The 21,653-nt window shown below is 43.3% G+C and overlaps 1 protein-coding gene across 9 annotated transcripts in view; it reads left to right on the top strand.

The window, feature by feature from the left end:
* Positions 1 to 21,653, top strand: part of DAB1 (DAB adaptor protein 1) — a 406,242-nt gene that overhangs the window by 263,518 nt on the left and 121,071 nt on the right. For all 9 annotated transcript variants that reach the window (XM_042951826.1, XM_042951825.1, XM_042951821.1 and 6 more), the window contains exon 4: positions 7,295 to 7,393. In XM_042951826.1, the coding sequence (XP_042807760.1) occupies positions 7,295 to 7,393 (99 nt within the window). The remainder of the gene's footprint in view (positions 1 to 7,294; positions 7,394 to 21,653) is intronic.

The following is a 21,653-nucleotide window of genomic DNA, read 5'->3' as shown; positions in this document are numbered from 1 at the left end:
ATTTTTCTCTGCAGTTTAAGATGTATAACAGATGCTAAGTGCCCCTATAGTGTGGCTGTAGGAATCATCCTTTTTAAAAATCTTATTTTCTAAAATATGTACCAGTTTCTTCTCTAGCTGTTACATAAGCAAGCTTTATTTTAATAGTTACATATCTATTATAAGGTATCCTAGAAAAAGATACTCAAATCATGATTTCACAGATGCTCACCTTGGGAAAGGTTAATGTTTCTGTTTTCTTTTTTCTTTCTTTTTTTCTTCATAATTAAGCAACATTATGAGATTGTTAGGGCAGTCCAATAATGAGCTCTCTTCTTTTGCTTAGCTTAAATCTGGTCGATAAGTAGATGAAGAAGTCTGACAGGAGGGAGCACCTGGGTGACTCAGTGGGTTGAGCATCTGACTCTTGTTTGCTGCCCAGGTCATGATCTCCGGGTTCATGGGATGGAGCTCCACATCCGGGTCCAGGCTGTCAGTGTGGAGCCTGCTTGGGATTCTTTCTCAACCCCTCTCTCTACCACCACCCCACCTTTAAATAAATAAATAAATAAATAATTAAAAAAAAAAAACAGGCAGTCTGACAGGAGGAATTCTAAATTGCAGCCTTATGAGTGATAAATGCCTCGAATGGCAAATGTGGCGTGGATTCGTGGCTACAGTGGACTTCCTTGAAAGAGATGAACTGTTCCACTTAGTTTGTGGAGCATTTGGATAACTGTAGTCCTTCCTGTTCCCACCAACCCCCATGCTGCACTAGAGCAGGCCTTGAGACTCATACGTGCAGTCACACTAGAGTGCCGCCCCTCTACCAGCAGGCAGATTACAGAGAGAGCGCAGAAACGACTGAGCCCGGAGTCCTCAGCTTCTCTCCAGACTCATGTCCGATAGAGCCCTGCCTTCCTTACCAGGGAGACCCTAGTCAGTGGTAGGGATGAAGGCCAGGATCTTCATTTCTGCTAAGTACCCCCCTTACTGACAAATGGAGATCTGCTTCTGACAAATGGTAATTAAAGGACAGGACGAAAATCTCCAGTGACCTGGTTCTTACCCAGAGCCACAAGTAAGTCTGCTGAGGAGCCAATGCTGCTTCTCCCAGCATCCTGGTAGATAGCCGTTCACCGGGCATCGGTCACAGAGAGCCTCACTGGGCCAGCTACCTTCATGGAAGCACTGAGGTCTAAGTGGCTTTGAGCAGGAGTCTGCCTGTGCTCCCTGAAGGTTCTCTGTGTGGATTAATGTTGGGCCAAGCTAGCTGGACCAGACCTGGAGATGGCTGCTGACCTGGTGCATGTGCGTGTGTTACCTGCATGGAAGTGCCCCATCGGTCACCCCTTATAACTGTGAGGTCCCCAAAGCCCTGAGAATTTGTCCTGCCATAACAGGCTCCTGTCAGATGCGCTGAACTTATTGAGGAGTTCTTGGTTCCTAGACAATTGTGTTTCATTGTTTGCAAGTTGCCACGAAGAATGCTGACGTTTCAGCTCCCAGTGGTTTTTCTTTAAGAAACAGAAACATAAATGATCGATTCTCCATTTGGCCAACTGCCCAGGAAAAAAGAGGCAGAGAAGTACAAAATGCCTGTTAGCCTTGCAAAAGGACCCACTTGTTCTCATTAGGCAATATGGGGGAGTCTTTTTTCCTTTGCTAGACTCTTTGAGGCTGGTGCCGTTTTCTTGCTTTAGGGAGTTTTCTCTTATAAAGATTTTAGGGGGAATTCAAATTTCGACTCTGAGTAGGCCATCACTGGTTCTCCAGCAAAACACCACCATCATCCTGTTTTAATTTAGAGTCAACAAAAGCATTTCCCCGTATATTCTCTCTTTTGATCTTGTGAGGTAGATATTAGTCTCTTTGTTTTACACATAAGAAATCTGAGGTTCATAGATATGAAGGGATTTGCCCCAGAACCTTCATTTAATCTGTGTTAAGGCCAGAATTCAACCTAGATCTCTGGATGCCCCGTATTTTATAAGACATCGTTTAGTGCTTAATTATACTCTGTTTTGTATCTGCAGTTAATTTACCTTGGTTCCCCAATGAGACTTTAAGCCCGTACCAGTAAGTAACTACCCACACATCATTGGTTTACAAAGTAGTCAACTTTCAGAGACGTCAGGCAAAACGGTGGTTGTTGAAACTCCGGAAGGGAATGCAGTCTCCCAGAAGCACTGTCTACAGGGCTAATTACAGAGCTCTAAACATGTCACTCGGGGTCCTAATAAGAAGCAGAGCCCACCCTGGCTAGGTCAGATGAGGACACTTAATGCAAGAGGTACTTACAAAGGGTAGGTAAGGTTAAGTAAGGTAACAAGGGATGGTGAAGCTCCCAGAAACCTGCCACCGCACAAAGCTGTTTCCATACTAGGAAGAAATATATCTGCTGAAACCCAGGGAGAGCAGGATGGAAGGGGAAATCCCCTCCCCCACCAAGCAAAAGTATAGTCACTGCCAGAGATGTAGCACAAGGAAGGAAAGGATGCGGGATGGAATACCCTGACCTCTGTCTCCATCCAGACTCTGATCTCCTGCCCGTCTTGCATTGGTGGAACCCAGCTGGAAGCCAGAGTTTCAGGAAGCCCAGAGGACCAGGGAATGTAGTCCATAGGAGCCAGGCTCTGGGCACAGAGCAGAACAGAGGAGGATACTTAAATTCTACCCGCCACCCTCCTCCCCCTTCACTGGGAAAAATGAGACTTAAGGTGATTGTTTCCAAGGCTTGTATAACTGATAACTGGGAAGGCTGAGATTGGAGACCAGCTTTTTTAAGTCACGGAATTTTCTGAAATAGCATCCCAGGTTTTCAGCCATTCGTGCCCGAGGTCCGTTGCATTTTCCTCCCTGCTTTCCAGGATGCGTTGAGATCACAGCCATCCCGTTACGTGCAGGCGCCACGCTGGGTGACGTTTCTCAGAGCCCCTTCCTGTGCTTCACCTTATCTTATCCCCACAGCAACCCTGGAGCCGGACAGGGCAGTTAATCCTGCCTGGCATGCCTGACGCTTTGTGTGTGAATTCCTTCATGGAGATGCTACCTGTGGGTGACTCCCTTAGGGATGCCAGTGTCGTCACGTCACACGGTGCCTTAGCACATGCTATTGCTTCATAATAGCAAGAGTCGTGCCAGTAATAATTATTTACTGAGCCCTCCCTACATGCAGCACACCGTGCTAAGTGCTCTATGTGCAAAATTATTTTTCAATATCTTAACACCCTCATGAGTTAAGAAATGTGATTATTTTCACGTGAAGTTCCCCTTCACTATTGAGTCTGGGAGCTGGTGGCTGCACCTGGTTGCTTGCAGAACACTTTTGACCTATCTGTGCTTTGTTGTATAGTCTTTTTTTGTGTGTCTGTGTTTTCCAAAAAAGCTCTTTAAAAAGATTATTAACAGAAGGAACCCCAACACTGGAATCTGACAGATCACTGTTTGAATTTTCTGTCTTACTAGTTCCTTGAGGTTTAAGGCAATCACTTGAGCCCCCCTGGCCTTATGTTTCCTTATACGTAAAATAAGAGAGGTAATTTTTACTTCCCAGGATTATGGTGTATGCTAAATGAGATGATGTGTAAGAGAACTTGTAGCACATATGGTAGGTACCCAAGAAAATGCTTGACTATATTTTCCAGATTTCCAACAGCAGCTTATTAAGTCCGGTGGCTAATGGGAGGCACAGTGCCCCAGACGGCACCTGCATCCACATCTTCTGACCCCCCAGTCTGAGCTGTCTCCCTGATCTCTGCTGGTTCTGCATACCATCAGTGAATAATCTTGTCGGGAGATGAGACCCCGAGGCATGCTCTCTGCTGGCAAACTTGCTTGGACTTAGTGCGGTTTTTCAGAGCTTGACTCAGGGTCCTGTCTCACAGGAAAAACATGCTTGATAAAATCGTAGCTTTATTTCCCCATAGACAGCACTGCATGGATAGTCCTTCCCTCCTTCATTTGTCATGTAAAGCTACCACCAGCAGCCCCAAGCATAAATGCTTCCGGAACATGTGTGTTTGCTCTTTCCATCCTTTTTTTTTTTTTTTTAAATCTACAGCTCTGTTCTACTAGGGAGTTCTTTGATGGCTGTGAGGAACCAGGAAGCAAAGGGCGGGGGGCATGATATAGTCACTACTGTGTGCCAGGAATTATTACTATTGGATGTCACAGTAGTTCTGAGAGCTAAGGACTATTAAATAGGACTATTTTGGAGACGGAAACATTGAAGCTATTCCTCTTGATCGAAGGTGCTATCCTCTCTCCACCGTGGGCTGTGATGTTCTCACCTAAGAGGAGTTAACCAAGAAGGAAGGGCTCTCCCCTCCCCTCTGATGGTGTCCTTCCAGTCCTTCCATTTACGATTTATTGTTTTTCTTTTGTGTGTGTCCGGATATCTGAGGTTGGAGGTTCAGCTGCAGAGGGGTGGCAGCGTAAGTTAGTTTATTCCAAAGCCAGGCAAGAACACAGCATTCAAAGTGAAGTTTCCCTAGGTTCCAAATTTGGCTCGCCCACTTCCCGAGTGAGGGTCACTTCTCCTTTTGAGTGCCTGCTTGATGCCGGGCTCCATTCTCCATACAAGGCACAAAGGATGAATAAAACAGAGTTCCATGCACAAATGAGCTTTTGTTCCATCAGGCAAAGGTACAAATGAAAAAATATGTCAATGGCACTAAGGGCCAATGAGGAAGAGCAAAGCAAGGAGAAAGAGTTAGATGCAGTTTGGCAAAGGGGGCAGAGCTCAGAGACGGTGTCTCTGATACGGTGGCATTAGAAATAAGAATTACCACTGGGGCTACAAAAACATACTTTGGCGGTGCCTGGGTGGATCAGTCAGTTAAGTGTCTGGGTCCTGATATCAGCTCAGGTCATGATCTCATCACGGTTTGTGCATTCAGTCCCTGCATCGGGCTCTGTGCTGACAGCATGGAGCTTGCTTGGGATTCTCTCTCTCCTTCTCTCCCTGCCCCTCCTCTGCTCATTCTCTCTCCCTCTCTCTTTCTGTCTCAAAATAAATAAATAAACTTTTAAAAAATGTACTTTGGCTAATCCCCCATGTTCCTTAAAATCATCCCTCAGTGAATTCACAGGAAAGCAAGCTGCACAATGAGCACTCTAGAAACCTCTAACTAGGCAGGGCAGTTATAGAGACAGAGGACTTGGCTTTGGGGGTGAGTCCCTCCCTTTAACTATTTCAAGGGCAGGCATTGACGGAGGGATCTTGGGTCAATGTGCTGTAGCCCGGAGGGGCTGAAGGAGCAACGCTGGGGTGGGTTACAGCGAGAGATTGTGGCTTGCTAGAAAGAAGACACCACATAGAGGAACAAGTGCTCCCTGTACCAGGAGTCTAGTCTGGAGAGCTGAGTTGTAGTCCCAGCTCTCTGCCAGCCCCCTATACCACCCCAGCACTGCCCATCCCTGCCTCCCAGCCATCATTTTCCTCATCTGTCAGCTGGAAACATTAAGATTTTCTCCAACTCTTACATTCTGTACGTCTGCAAGTGTGTGGTGCTCGAGAACAAGTAGGTGACTCAGGAGGGGGTGAATTTCCTACTAGTAGGTCCCCAAACAGGAACTGGACCACAGAGTGTGAGGGACAGTCATCCATTTACAAAAAGAAGTAAATTTTCATGACCTCCCTGCATTATTCCAAGCACCGTGCTACATACTTGTCACGAATTTTCACTTCTCTCAACCATGCAAGGATAACGTTTACACTTGAGGAAGTAGAAGTGAGAATTAAGTACTTTGTCCAAGATTGCAGAAAGCCAGAAGCATAACCCAGATATTCAGATGGCACAGAATATTTCCAGTGCCCACACTGAGGATAACTGAGCAGTCTCAAGGGGACCCCTGGTCGCCGTGCCTCGTGGTCACCCTTGTTACTAACGCCACAGGTTCCCTCACTGAGGTTCCGGACGTGCTGTTCTGACTGCAGCACAAACGACTTTTACCTCCTGGAAACATGAAATCATTATTATTTAGACTTTTCTACTCCTAAAAGCCCAGAACTAGAACTGCTGATAGTTGGCCTTAAACTTACAATCAGTGCAAGCTAATAGTGATGAAGGGGCTCGAAGCTTCAAAACACCTAATGCAGGGCTAGGAACTCCCCCACCCTGAGTGTAAATCCCTTGAAATGTACTTACCCTCTAAGCTGTACCCTAATATGAAGCCCCTGCTTACCTGTCACTGGCCACCACAGAAGCTAGTTTAAAAAGCAAGTGTCTTCACTCTTAACTTGCGTCTTACCCACTTTGGGAGAACTCTGGATAGCACATTCATCTCACAGTAATTTACGGCGTGCCTTTTCCCTCCAGGGACTATCCTGGGCATCAGGGATAGAGCAGTGAGCAGAGTAACCTCCTGCCTTTTGTGGTATTTACCTTCTCGTTGACTCATATACATACAAAAGTTTGGAAAAGTGGGAAAACAGGTGTATTGATAAATGGAATGCATTTGGCAGTTCTTTCCTACCAAAAAGGGTAGAGGAAAAAGAAAATGTGTGTTGTTAAAATGGCAAACCATAAGCACATAACTATGATGATCATATTTTTCTAAACAAAAATGAGACGTGCAGTCTGGCAATGGATTTTATTTTCTTGTATTTTCTTTCTAATCTCTAAAATTGTTTCCTATGAAAACTTTTCCCAGAAGTAAAAAAAATAAAATCATATTTAAGAATATATTCTGTGACTCATCTTTATTTAAAAGATTAAAACCAGGGGCACCTGGGTGGCTCAGTCGGTTAAACGTCCGACTTCAGCTCAGGTCATGATCTCGAGGTTGGTGAGTTCAAGCACCGCTTTGGGCTCTCTGCTGATAGCTCAGAGCCTGAAGCCTGCTATGGATTCTGTGTCTTCTGCTCTCTCTGCCCCTCCCCAGCTTGTGTTCTGTCTCTCTCAAAAATAAATAAACATTAAGAAAAATAAATTAAAAGATCAAAACCATATCCAATATGAAGCCTAGCAAAATATTATTAATGGCAGGATCATATTGTGTTTATCTTGGGGTTTTGAATTCTGAGCCAAATATCCAGGCATAAAGCAAGCATCCTATAAATCATGGGTAGTGAAGTGAAGCAGTGTTCAGGTATGTGTTTATCCAATGTTAGATATCATGTTAGGGTAAGTATTACCATAAAACATCAAGAAAGGGCAAGCACATTGGGCAGGGAAGCATGGAAGGGGCGAAGGGAGAGGAGCGTGCATGATTGGTGGCATCAGTTGATGGTATCTGACATGCCTTTGGGACCAGAGGGAATCTTCAAATGAAAACACTCAAGTAAAAACCATGTCCTTCCTTTCACCAGGGCGTTGTTGCTGGCGCACGTTCCAAAGGAGAACACAAACAGAAAATCTTTTTAACCATCTCCTTTGGAGGTATCAAAATCTTTGATGAGAAGACAGGGGTAAGTAAAAGAATCACGTGGCGTTGCAAAATTGAATCCATTGACAGATGTGCCCTTAAAAGCCTCTACTCGGTGGGCAAGAATATCAAACAAGCATAAAAACACATAAAGCGACTGACAAACTTGATCAACTGTGATCGTCCATCAAAGGGAGGCTCTTCCCTGACTTGGCCTCAGTGTGACTGACTGCACAATGTTTCTTACGGTGTGATTGCGATAAAAGTGTCACACAGTCCTGGTAGTCTAATGGGAGATTGATGGGCTTTGAAGAGTGGTGGGTAATGTGACAGTTTACGTTAAATTTCTGTGTGTGTTGGCAACGTTAATGACATGCATCCTAGAGGGAGACCCGTGAGTGTCTTTTGACTTGGTCAAAGCATCCAGACTCTCCCGAGTATAACCTGTGCCACCCTGCAATTGCTGTAATCAAAAAGAATGAACGAGTTCTCAGTCTTAGACAAATCTGTCACTGTGTGACCAGGAAATGTAAGGGCTGATAGGTCTGTTGAACCTACCAAAGAGGCAGTGTGTGTTTCCGTCAGCCCCCAGCAGCAGTCAGCTCCCACATTCACCCCCAGGGCTTCCCTGACGTTGGTGGTCCTTGTTCATTGGCGGTAAGAGAAAAACAAAAATGTTCTAGGATCTGTTTTGTCCAGAGGGCAAGAGTCTAAGTGATGTGGTTTTTTCCTTTTATTCATTCAGCACTTTATGGCTTATGAAACACCTTTACATAGATCACCTCCTTTGCATTTCACTTGTTCATTTTCAAGTTTTGTATAGACCAAACTCGACTAGCCACGTTACTTTGCCTGAGTCATTTTGCGTTATCCTTTCCTCCCCTTCGTCCTGACTCCTATTAGGATGCCATAGGGTGGGAGGAGGATAATTCAACAGTAAAAATGGGTTTTGAAGACAAGTTACTTCTGAATAATTCACAGTAGGACAGATATTTGTACACCCATGTTCATAGCAGCATCATTCACAGCAGCCAAAAGGAAGAAGCCACCCCAGTGTCCATGAGCAGATGAACGGACATAGAATGTGGTGCATGCATCCAATGGAATGCTATCCTGCAGGAAGAAGCAAGCAGGTTCTCACACCTGCCAGTATATGAATGAAATTTGAAGACATAATACAAAGGGAATTAAGCCTTATTAATAGCAGGGTCATGTTGCGTTTATCTTGGGGTCTTGAATTGTAAGCCAAACATCGAGGCAGAAAGTAGGCATTTTCTCAAGGATACCACTTATATCGACATATCTAGAGAAATGAAATTCATAGAGACAGAAAGGAGATTGGTGGTTGTTAGGGCCTGCAAGGAGGGCAGTACGCGATGAAGAGTCAGGGTTTGGCAAGTACTGAGTTACAGTTTGGGAAGAAGAAAATGGTGCTTGTGACGGATGGCTGGGGTGGCCGCACAACAGTGCGAATGTACTTTATGCCACTGAACTGTACCCCGAGAAATGCTTATCATGGCAAATCTTTAGTATAAAAAATCACTAGTGATACTAAGTCCCCTCTTTGGGTTGCCTACTGTATACTAAGCTCATATGAGTCACTTGAGATACATTATTCAGTTTGCCCTCACAGCAGTGTTATGGGAAAATAATAATAGCTACTTCACCAAGCACATAATATGTGCCAGGCATTGTTGTAAGCCCTTGGTAAGTAACAACTCATTTAATCCTCACGAAGTCCCCATTGTTCTCTGTTTTGTACTTGAAGATATAGAGGAGAGAAAAGTGTTGAGTAATTTATTGACAGTAAGTGTTGGTGGAGACAAGATTAGACCTCAGGTAGTCTGGCGCACAAGTCTTTTCACTTAGCCTCTATACCTGTTATCTCTCAGAATAAGTGACTTTCCCAAGTTACCCAGCCTATAGGAGGCAGAAGTGGGATGGGATTTAGCCTCCTGTTGGCCCCAGTCAATATCAGGGCAGCTGACCTCTGTATTAAAGAGAAAGGTGGGCTTACCTGGAGGATGCCTTGGGAGAAGGGAGTTTAGAATGAGGGCACAAACACAGGTAGTAAAGGAGCTTGAATGCAGCAAGATTAAGAACCTAATGAAAGCCTCTCCTGCCTTAATAAGAGTATGACTTCTGTAACCAGGGAAGCTTTTCCTTCTCCTGGGTAGGCCATAGTTTGGAGACCTGTGCTCAGGTTTGAACTTCACACTTGAAAAAGGACATAGGCAAATCAAGGAGTGCAGGCAAGTGTGGAGTGAAGTAAGCCGGACAGAGGGCAGCTAAGACAATTGGAGGACTAGAAAATATGTTGAGCCAAGACTTCTCAACACAGGTGTAGCCTCATGGGATCCCAGGTGACACACAAGAGTCAGAGAGCTACAGGCTTGTAGAAACTTGTAAGATGTCATTGATCCCTTAGCATCTTTATTGGAGGGAGACAAGTCATGTGAGTCAAGCCTGACCATGAGATTTATATGTCCTAATAGTACGTCATCATCTCTAGTCTTTTCCCAATATCCCGTCTGCCTGCTACCATGACAGCTGGTATAACCAAAAGGGCAGGAGTGAGGCAGAGTATCAGATAATTCATCTCATCCAGGGGCCATATTTTAGGGCATTGCTGTTCCATCATATCACCCACCATCACATAAGCTGTGCCCAGATCATTAAAATCCCAATCACCAAATTTTAACTAGTGAGGAGAGGTAGTTTATGTTCTTGACCTAGATCTAAATCCTCAGTCAAGGGTGGCTAAACTGGCCCCAAAGAAAGAGATCACCAAACTCTGTAATGCTATTTTTGATTCTTCAGCTGGATCCCAATCCTTATATGAGTATGTTCAGTGAAATCATTATTTCAGCTCAAAGCCATTTGACTTTGTGGAAAAATGTCAGATCCCTATTGGAAAATCAGGGGGAAGGCAGAGCTAAATGTTTTCTGTCTGGCTTACTTCACTCCAGTCCTGTTTGATTCACATTAGGCTCCTATAGCCTCTGGCTTCTGCAAACTTGTTAATAAACCTCCACACAAGTCTAGGGAAAACGAGTAGAAAGGACTGACCATGTTAAAGCCTGAAGCACAGACAGTAGGGATCAGGACACCCCATATTAATAGTGCTCATCTCTCTAAAGAGCTGTGTAATAGAAGAAGGAGCTGACTTGTTTTGTGTGATCCAATAAATAGAACCAAGATCTATAGAAGTTTCAATGAAGCAATTTTGATTTCTGAGAAAGAAGAGTTTTCTACCAGTCAGTTAGATGGACCACCTTCTGTACTGGTGGTCCAGATGGTGAGTTCACCATCACTTAGGGGATATTCAAGCAACAACCATAAGATGGAGAAATTGTCAAGCAGAGGATGAACCATTGAACAGAGTCACATCTAAGTTGAATCCTGAGACTAGTTTCAAAATTCTGTTTCTTGGGGCGCTTGGGTGGCTCAGTCAGTTGAGCTTCTGACTCTTGATTTCATTCAGCTCAGGTCATGATCCCAGAGTCCTGAGATCAAGCCCTTGGGCCCGTAGCCCATGTTCAGTGTGGAGCCTGATTAAGATTCTCATTCTCATTCTCTCCCCCTCTCCCCTCCCCCCTCCCTCTGCTCCTCTCCCCACTGGCACTTGCTCTTTCTCTTCTCTCAGAAAAAAAAGAAAAAAGGAAAAAAAAATTCTGTTTCTTCCTTAAAGTCATCCCTGTTGATGTAATTTATCTTCAGATAAATGGAGGTTTTTCAAAGTCCATTGGAGATATGAGCAGGAACAGTTTACTAAACCTCTGTTGCTGCCCAGCATGGGACCAACTGAATTGTGCAGGATAAGAGTTTAAGTGAAGTATTTTGTCCTACATATCAACGAAATGGAAAACTGGGTTTTTGTCATTTGGAATGACAAATTTTCGTTGTTTATCATATCTAAAGTATTCCTGCTCAAGCTGACGGCATTTTTTTTTCAAACCAAAAAAAGAAACATTTGCAGAACGTGACAATAGCTAGAATTTTAAAATCCAAAAGCTGTCAAAAATGTTTTGATCCCAATTAAAGAGACCCTTTGCAGCAATTTACACGTTGTCTTGAATTCCAAAGGGTTCTTGATCCCAATCCGTGTATGAGTATGTTCTGTTTTATTATTAGCACGTTGCAGGGAATAAATCAATATTGAAAAGCTGTTCATATTTTCAGATCTCTAGGTATTGATGATGTGTCAGAGGATCCGTGAGAACGCAGGAAATGTCATATATAAACTCATTGTTATTGGTAACAGTAGAAACGGTAGCAAATCAGGAGTAGAAGTGGTTTCATGTCAGCATTACTAGGTTCTCAAATCAGACCAGTGAATATGAAGGCAGGAGCGATGTCACCTTCATTTCACAGATAAGGAAACAGATTTGGGGAGTGTCTCTGACTTGGCTGTAGACTCCGAACAAACCTTCCCACCTCAGGTCTTTCTTCCCAGAGAAACTCATGGACTCTCTCTCCTGATTCCATAGAGATTCCATAGTTTTATTCCATAGAATTATTATAATTTTATGCCATAAAAAAATCATAAATATTGCAGGACCCCGACAATACATCTGTTTCTCAAAAGAGAGGGTGGTCATCTGCATCAGCTTTTCAAGGTGATGTAACATCATGTTGCCATAACCACGTGTGAATTTTGCTTGTTCATTTGATTTAGACAACAGTTATTCGGCGCTGTTACGTATGCCATTTGAGGTACATTACGGTAATTCTGTGAAGTAGGTGCCCTTATTATCGCCATTTTCCAGTTGAGAAAACTGAGCTCCAAATTCAGCCACACAGTAAATAAGTAGCAGAGCTGATATTCAAACCCAGGTGGTCTGGTCCAGAATCCTTGATGCTGGTAAGATAGCATGAATGATAGCATACCTGCCTTTGTCTGGGCTGCTAGAACAAAAATACCATAAAGGAGGTGGCTTGTAAATAGCAAACATTTATTTTGCATGGTTCTGGAGGCTGGGAGCCCAATATGACGGCCCCAACAAATTCAGCGTCTGGGGAGAGCCCATTTCCTCAGAGATGGGGCCTTTTCGCTGCATGTCCTTACATGGTGGAAGAGGTCAGGATGCTTTCTAGAACCTCTATTACCAGGACACTCATATCATTCTTGAAGACTCCACTCCCATGGCCTAATCACCTCCCAAAGGTCCTACGTCCTAACACCATCACATTGAGGGTTAGAATTTCAACACATGAATTTGGGGGAGGGGACACGAACATTCAGACTGTAGCAATATCAAATTTTATAAATGACATTCTTTTATATACATTAGAGCCGATCCAGTATTCTCTCTGCTTTATTGTCACCATTATTCATTTTCATTCTGATGACCTTTCCTGAGGGAAGGTCCAGGGAGTGCAGTTACCGCTGGAAGAGTTTTATGGATGGAATGTTGGCAGTGTGACCGGCCTGTGGTTAGGCACGAGTGGATGCTGTGGCACGTGATGCTGTGTTTCCTGGGGATTCAAAGATGAAAGAGACGTGGTCCTTGCCCCTGAGGTGTTCACAGTCTGGTTTGGCCAGGCTCACAAAGTGAGCTGACAATTGCGAAGACGCATTGGGGAATGCAGTAGTCGGTACTCGGGAGATTAAGAACAAGCTTTGCCTACAATATTTAGGAATTTTCACAGGAAAGGACACACTGACTTGGTAGCGGAGGAGTAAGTTAGGACCAAAAAAACCCAAACAGTATTTATAAATGCACAAAGGTCTTAAAGAGAAAGACACGTGTGTTCAGTCTTCCCTGTAGAAAGTAAGTATTGAGCACTTGTATAAACACACAGATGAACAAAGCAATATCTTTTTGTTCATCACTGTGGTCTACCTAGTTAGCATGACTCCCACATAGTAGGGGCTCAGTAATACTGCCCAAAAAATAAAGTGACTTAGTGATTAAGAATCAGCAAATCTACAAAGGATAACTAGGGCATAGCAGGGGAGAGGTGGAGTTGACCCAGGATTGAATATTGTCCCTCATAATATAGGGGAAATGGCGTTTTAAATGCAGTGGTTGTGCTTAAAATTTAGGGCTGATTTAATAATTTTTTCTTCAGTGAAAACCAGATGCCACTTTATTTGTATCTCATCAAAATCAGGACTAATCCTCCTTCAGTTTGAAGTGGATGTTTTGCCAGGGTTTGGGGGGAGCCCCTGAAGGAGAGGAGGGGAAAGTCGTCTAGGGAGGTAGACCGGGAAGAAGATAAAGGGGCTGTAGAATAAGATGCTGTGACCTGGGAGTCTGTGGGGGCATCCCTGTCACCCTGGGAGCCACTGGAACAGTACACAGAATTCTCACAAGACTACTTACAAACTAGCCTGTAAGCAGGACCGTATGGTTTACAGCATGCTTTTGTGTGTCCTGTCTCATTTGACACCCATAAGTTCCAGAAGGTTTTATTGCCCCCTTTTACAGATAAGACTACTAAGGTACAGGTAGGATAGTGGCTTGCCCAAGGCCATTATGTGTAGCTAGAACTGAATTCAAGTTCACATTTTATAATGCCTGAGCTTGTTTTCTTTCTTTTACTCCAGGGATTCTCCACTTCACTGGTTCTTTCCCTGTACTGAGTGTTTCGGCACTTTATGTAGGCATTATGCGGTTACGACTTTTGGGGGAGAAGGTAGTAATGCAGGAATTTTTTAGAAGCCAAGGACATTAGACATTCTACAGAGGACAGGCCAGTCACACACAACAAAAGTGTTCCTGTGCTATACAACTTGCAAATGTCTTACGATACATTCCTGTAGATAACAAACCTATTTATAATTAAATGAATCTAAAACCTAACTCTACAAAAAAGCAAAAGCATTTTTGTATCGTATCCATAAATACTGAATTTTCCAGAAATGTAACTAAACAGCAAGAGAGATGTACTTTGTTTCGTTGGAACCCCATCAAGAGTTGTTCATCGTTTTGGAAAACCATACCATTTAATGCTCTTCATGTCTGAATTACCGACATGGCACTGATAACCCAGTTTCAGGTGTACCTGTCATGTTCACTACAGCTCAACTTATTTGACCCTTCCTTAAAAATGTCAGATTTCAAAAAACGAATGTCAACAATACTGAATTGAACACTTCTTAAGCCCAAATTTATTCATTATAAGAAAATGTAAACATACAGCAGTGTTATTATATTCTTCTACTGTAGTTATAACTGAGCGTTTGTATGTAGACATTCACATTTTTTTTCTTAGAAATCATCTTTAATTTCTTTGTTATAATTTAGGACATTTTGATGTGCTTAAACTTTGTGTAGACAGATTATATAATCGTTTGCAGGTAATAAAGGAAGAATTACAAAATATTTATTATAAAAAGAAGGTGTTTTGTCAGACAAGATTAGGAACCCCTGTCTAGACCATGCCACCATTTTCATTGGTTCATATACTCATTCATTCATTCATTCATTCATTCATTCATTCCACAAGTGCTTATTGGGTGAAAGGGGAATTCTTCTTGGTGGATAGAGATGAACCAGCCTGAAACCTTTCCTTTGAGGAACTTCTGGCCCTGGAGGTAAGACATGTATAAATAACTAAAAGCTCAAAGCAAGAGTAATGAATATAATAAGAGAAAGATGAAAATTACCATGAGAGTTTAAAGGGAAAAATGATTTCTTCCCTCTGAAAAATATATATGGAATGATTTAGGAAGAAAGGGCTGAATCTTGAAAAATGGGACAGGATTTGAAGTTGGGGATATTAGAGGACTAGTGTCCAGGCCAAGGGAATTATAGGCAGTGGTTCCTAAGCCTGGGTGTCAGGAAAGTCATGAAAGAGGGTAGGCCTGGGGAAGAGTGAGATGTCAGTTTTTCTAGATCTGCGGATGTGTAATTGCTGTCAACGAGAGAGAAAATGGACGAGGTAAGCAAGGGCTAGACTGGGAGGCCTGGAAGGTCTGACCAAAGGGTTTTGGTTGAATCATGCCCATTATAGCCTCAGTTATTATTCACTGTACTCTGTGTCCCTGAAGCTGCTCTAGATATACAGAGAAGTAGGTACATTGACTCTCGGGCCACCCTTAGTTCTGAACATGCCGTTGTGTAATTCAGGAAAAAGTGCCTTTATTTAAGACTCATTGCCAGTTGCCGGGAAACTGTTGCTATAATAAGTATATTCATTTTTGATGACTATACTGTGCCTTGTTCCCCCGGAAGCTGCCCAGCTGTATGTGGCAGATCTGGGAGTATCATCAATGGATGAGCAGAATGCTGGGGGTACCGTCTTGCTGTTTCCCGCACACACCACGTGCTGCCCAGCTTTCGTGACTTTCTCAAAGCAACCCCTCCACTCATAATGTCCTTTGCCCTTCTTCACATAGTAAGTTTTTCAGGGTCCGATAATGTCAACAGTGATACGAACAGCAGCACAGCACAACACCTAGGATGATCAAGACCTTTCTCTGGGCCAAATCCTTCCTTAAACTAAGTGCTTTATGCATTTCATCCTCTGAGCAGGATTCATAGCGGGTCTGTCTGAATCCACAGCCCACTCTCCTTGCGAGTGTGGTGTAGGCAAGAGAGAGTGGACAGAGTGGAAAGAACATGGATTCAAGATCCAGACTGTCTTGGATTTACTCCTGACCAGTTGTGTGATTGTGAAGCAATTTTTCTTAATGACCTTGTGCCTCTTTCACTCATCTGTAAGATGGGAATGATACAAGTACCTATATCTTAGGGTTGGTGCAAGATTAAATGAGGATTTAATTTAATCTCTTAAGACTTAGGACAGTGCCTGGTATCATACAAAGCTCTAGATGTTAAATAATATTATATTATAACCCGCATTGCCCCTTCTTTGGTACGGACCTCCTTATATCCTCTTAGCAGAATTAAGAAATCCTTTTGTAATGCTCCTACAGCATCCTCTGCTCACCCTTGTCATAGCACACCATCATGCTCCCATCACACTACCCACGACACGAGGTACCTTGTCTCATCCATTGTTATAACTGCAGGGTCTCCAATAAGCCCTGGCATGTGACAGAAATGCTAGTGGGACACTGAAGGAAGGAGGGAAGGCAATCAGGGAGGAGTAGGACAAAAGGGAAGGAAGGAACAAGGTGATAATTGAGAAGTCAACTTATAATGAAATGCTGATCACCTGGGCCAGATTGTGGAGACAAAGATGCTACATACTGAAGATGCTCCTTTTACTATGCAGTGAGTACAGAAAGACCAATGTACATGGTTCAGAGTTAACCCAATCCTAGGATGTCATGGGTGGAAGGTCCCTTGTACATTGACTAACCGACTCATTTACAAGTGAAGAAGCCTAGAATGCAAAGAGAAGTGATGCCTGGCACCTTCCAGCAAATCGTAGGCAGGGCACCTGGGATCGAGCATCCCTCAGGGCTCACTGGGGTCACTCTCTGACACTCACAAAACAGGAAGTAGGAAATGTCCTCTTTCTTCCCTCTGCCTCCTTACTTTGCCTTTCTTTTCTCTGACAGTCTGTCCCGTGTATACCGTCTCCATGTTCTCTGCTCCTTCGCTTCAGTGTTCAGGCTCCCACGTGCCTGACAGCAGCCCCAGATCCATTTTAATATCAAAGAGACTGAACATCTAAGGGGAAAAATTGGCTCTCTGTATGTTTAGTGTCTTGTTGGATAATATTGGATTTTAATTTATCACAATAAAGAATCAATTTATAGCTCAAAACCAACATATTTTTAGAAACTGGTACTGTGAGGAAGCTGTCCCTGTAAGATAATTCCGACAGGGCATAATTCATGACAGGGAAGAAAGGATGTCCCTGTTACCCTGGAAAGTGAGACCATCAATGTTTTTAAGCAGATTTGGTAAACTCAGAAATGTAATATCTTGCCCTTAATGGATCCTTTTATCAATTTTAGTCTTTAAGGAGGTAAAGAGGTGACATTTTCTGTGCTACCTGCATGTGCATGACCGGTCTCCTTTCTTTCAGTCCCCTAAGAACTCACCTAAAAGAGTATCGTTGTTCTCATTAACCAGGATGAGAAAACTGAGGCACAGAGAAGTTCAGGGACTTGCACAAGGCCAAATATCAAACCAATTGCAGAGCTGGGAACTGACCCCAGCATGGCACAGTGGTAAGGCCCATGTTCTTTCCAGTTCCTGGTGTTGATATTTCTCCCCTTCACGGGTGTGGTTAGGGCCTCTGGTAAGTAAGTGATCTCTCTTTGCTCTCCAGTGGGGGAAGTCAGACTATGTTGAAGGTTGTCGTCATGCAGACCGGCCCTGTGACTGAAGGGTCATCAGCCCTAATTTGGGCTTCTGAAGGGATATTTGAGCCCCTGGTCTCAAAGTTGCAGAGCCTAAATATGCACTGTGACCTTGGGTATGGCTCATCTCCTTGCTCTCTGGGACTCCCTTTCCTTACCCGATGGTCATTCCACAGACTTTTAATTAAGGGTCCAGATAGTAACATAGTGGGCCATATGGGCTCTCCCAACGATTTAATTTTGCCATCCTACTGTGAAAGCCACCTCACACAATATGTAAACAAATGAGGTTGGCTGAGTTTCAATAAAACTTTGTCAAAATAAGTTTCTAGTTCATGAGCCATACTTTGCTGACTGTGTTCCGGGTGATTACTAAGGAGTCTTGTAACTCTCTCTGACGCCATGATGAGCCCTATGGGAGAGCAGGTTGAGCACAGCAGATAATCTCTGGCTCTTCCTCACTGCTCTTTCATGGCTGACTTTTGGGATGGGATGCAGAAGTGTTTGTTACAAACTTTGAAGATAAATATTCAGCTCTGCGGAATCGTATTACTTATTGCTACCATTTGTTGAGCACTAATTGCCAGACAGTGTGGTAAGTGCTTCCATATATTTTTCTCATTGAATTCTTACAGTCCATCTGTTCTATTTTATTATTTTACAGATGAAGTGACTGGAATTGAGGGAGGTTAGGTCACTTAACCAGGACTACTCTTACGTTTTTGTCAATTTATTCATCCAGCAAATATTCATTGAGTACCTACTGTGTGCCAAGCAGTATTCTGAGGGATGTGCATATATGGGTGAATAAAAGGAAGGTCCCTACCTTGTAGAACTTATGTTCTAATGTGGGGAGATGGAGAGAAAGCAATAGATACATGTAAATCATATATTCTGTTAGAAGGCAGTCGGTGCTATGGAAAAGGAAAGAGTAGAGCAAGGTCAGGGCATTTCCCTACTGCACTTTCTTTGTCCTCGCAAAGGGGCCTGTGACATACATGCATTGTAAATCACCAATATTAACGTGCTCTGGGAGCTTCCTGTAGTTTTAAGGGTCAGCTGAGTAATGGAGAAAGACACTTCTGAAAATTCTCATGCAAATTCCAGAGGCCGTTACATTTGAAAAATCAGAGCTGTCCTTTTCGGTGTTTCTACTTTTATTTAGATGGCTGATTGCTTTCTATGGGGTCTCCTGTTTATTGTTTTTCTCTCACATGCATTGCTTTTAAATTTTAATTTAAAACACATTTCCGTGACTATGCCATGGTTATTTAATAGTTACTTCTGGTTTTACAAAGACACTCCTTACCAGAGCCGTTTGTATTCAAAGGGTGATACTGTAATTAGGCTCAGCACTGATGTGATGGTTCTTTGTGCTTCTCTGGAGTACTTCTCAGTGGTGGTGTCACGCAGGGCAGCATTCATAGTTCTGGGAACAGTAAAGGAATGTGTGTCCTAGGAAGTGAGAGACTAGGTCAGGGTGGGAGCCCCACACAACCTCCCTTGCAGGGGAGAGCGTTCTGTCTGGGGAAACATGCACAGGAGATCCTGTGGGCTACATGACCAGCAGCATGGAAAGAACTCTGGGTTTGCTGTGAGAAGGCCTGAATCAGAATTGTCACCCGGCTACAGAAGTGCAGGTTGAACTGTAATGATAACAACAACAGCAACTACAATAGTGATGCTAAGAATGATAACACTGTCGTTTGGGATGTCATTGTAAGTGCTTTATATACATCTCCTTTCATACTTTGATAAATCAGTGAATCTCTTCCCTGCTCAGTGTTCTCCTCTGGAGTATGAAAGTAGTAATTAACTAGCCAATCTAGATAACAAGCCTGCAGAATAGAGGTATTATGTCTTGTTTGTAAAAGATGACACAGAGTTTTGGAAAGGTGCAGTAAATTGCCAAGATGTCTCAGTCAGTAAAGGGTGCCCTGTGCAGCACAATATGTAATACCACCCCGGGGTTGTTGCCCAAAATAAGAAAGCGGGTGTGTGAGTGGTACAGCCTTCCATTGATGGTCGGATGTTACCTGGAACAAAACCCTTCAGTATTCAATGATACTCTGGTATATTTTTCATCATTTGTGCTATAGTTAGTGTGTGTGTGTGTGTGTGTGTGTGTGTGTAGCATTAATAAGATGGATCTAATGTCTTCACATTTTTATATCTTATAGTCATTCTTTTCTTGTACCTTTCCCCACTTTTCTATATGTTAGGAACAACCATGCTAGGCATTGGCATTCCCTGGTTGCTTGCCAATATGAAAAGTGGGAGGTAATTAAATGAAGAACGAAAACGTAAGACTGTGAGTAATTTGAAGTCAGGGCCCGTGATTTAGCTGTTCTTATATCTCCCACCTGTAGCACATAGTAGATAGCTGCTCCCAGTAGATAGTTGGAGAATTGCACTGAATTCCTCATTGTTGAGTCCAGCAGCCTCTGATTCACCTCCTTGTCTGTGTCCATCTCAGACCTTTGGCCATTGTGGGTGGCATCTAAATTCTATCAGCAGTTAATCTGCCGAGACTGAAAATGGGATCTCCATCTGCTCTGGTGGAGGGCTTCAGTGAAATAACCCATTTTACTCAAGCCACATCTGTCCTTCTTGTGGCTTCTTGAACTTCTAGATGCATAGGAGGTCACATAAAATGTGTTAAAAGTTGCATGCAAGGTATTAAATCTCACCTTCTAGTGTTATTAATGACCTTAATGCCTAGATACTTTGTTTCCCCCCATTTTTCTTTATCTTTCCCTGCACCTCATATGCCTTTATCTTGCCCATCCCTGTCCTCCAGTGCTCGTATGTGTGAAAATACGTTACTTTTTTTCTATTGCCATAGACATTTCCAAGGACATTATCAAGTACCCCACTATATATAAGATATAAAGCATAACCTGCTATAAAAGAAGTAAAATATACAAATTGAGGGGAAGGTAAGATCTAATTGGGGGGAAGGAAAGGAACAAACATTTATCGAACACCTATTGTGTGTTTACCCCTATACTAATATTACAAGTTACTGGGAGACAGAAACCATTGCCTTCTTCTACCCATCCTCTGCTCTGCCAGAGCAGAGATTTCCCAAAGGGAGGGAGCCCCTTCAAAGACATGGGAATTTTGATGCAGGGCACCCAGGGTCTTGGCACATGGACGAGTACGTTTTGCTCCAAAGGATGAGAGAAGGTTAGCAGAGCTGTGAGGTGGTGAGGAAGTGCTGTGTGTGCCTTGCTGAGTGAATTACACACACGGCCTCCTTCAGTCCTCACATTCACACTGTGAGCTGTAGGTGTTTCTAACGCTATTCTGCTGGATGGAGCCGTGAACCTTGGAGGTGGAGAAGGATAGAGGTGCTCTGTGCCCTGAGGACAGAGGCCAGTGACTTCACAGTTCTGACTTGAGCCTGGGGCCTCACGGTCTGCTGACCCAACATCAGATGACGAATGCGGCCATACTGCGGCTTCCGCCCAGTATTCTATTGGGCTCACACCAGCACTCACCCTCCTGCAGCTGCCTCAGTCACGTAGCACAGGGATTTGCCTGCCAGAATGGATTTAACTTCCTCAACTATTTAGAAAATCAGGAGTTTTCAAATCTGCAAGAAATTACCAGGGAAGCATGGCCTCAATATTCAAATACAAAATGCCTGCACCTCCGGAGACTGAGATCTGAATTTTTCATGATGTCTAAGAGATGCACAGACTATTTTGAAACTATAGATTTCACAATTTTGAAGCTAAAGATTGTACCAGCAATTGTCTAAACTCAAGACAGTCATAACCTCCACTCTGGGAGGGAAGATAGTTCATCTTCCCTGTAAATGGGTCTGAGGCGGGCGTCTGAGACTCTGAGGTACGCAGATGCACTGTCCCGTGACCGTGCACTCTGATACATTCACCCACCTGCACAGGTGCACAAAATCACACCGTGAGAATTGACAGAGCCTGATCCTTATTTATATTCAATGCCTTTTCTATTTGCAAAAACAGCATATATTTATTGTAGAAAATTTCCAAAATATAGAAAAGCCATAAAGCAGAAAATAAAAATTATCTGAAATGCCACCATCTAG

This window comes from Panthera leo, chromosome C1, assembly GCF_018350215.1.
Source record: "Panthera leo isolate Ple1 chromosome C1, P.leo_Ple1_pat1.1, whole genome shotgun sequence".
NCBI lineage: Eukaryota > Metazoa > Chordata > Mammalia > Carnivora > Felidae > Panthera > Panthera leo.
This window is presented reverse-complemented; position numbering and strand designations above follow the sequence as displayed.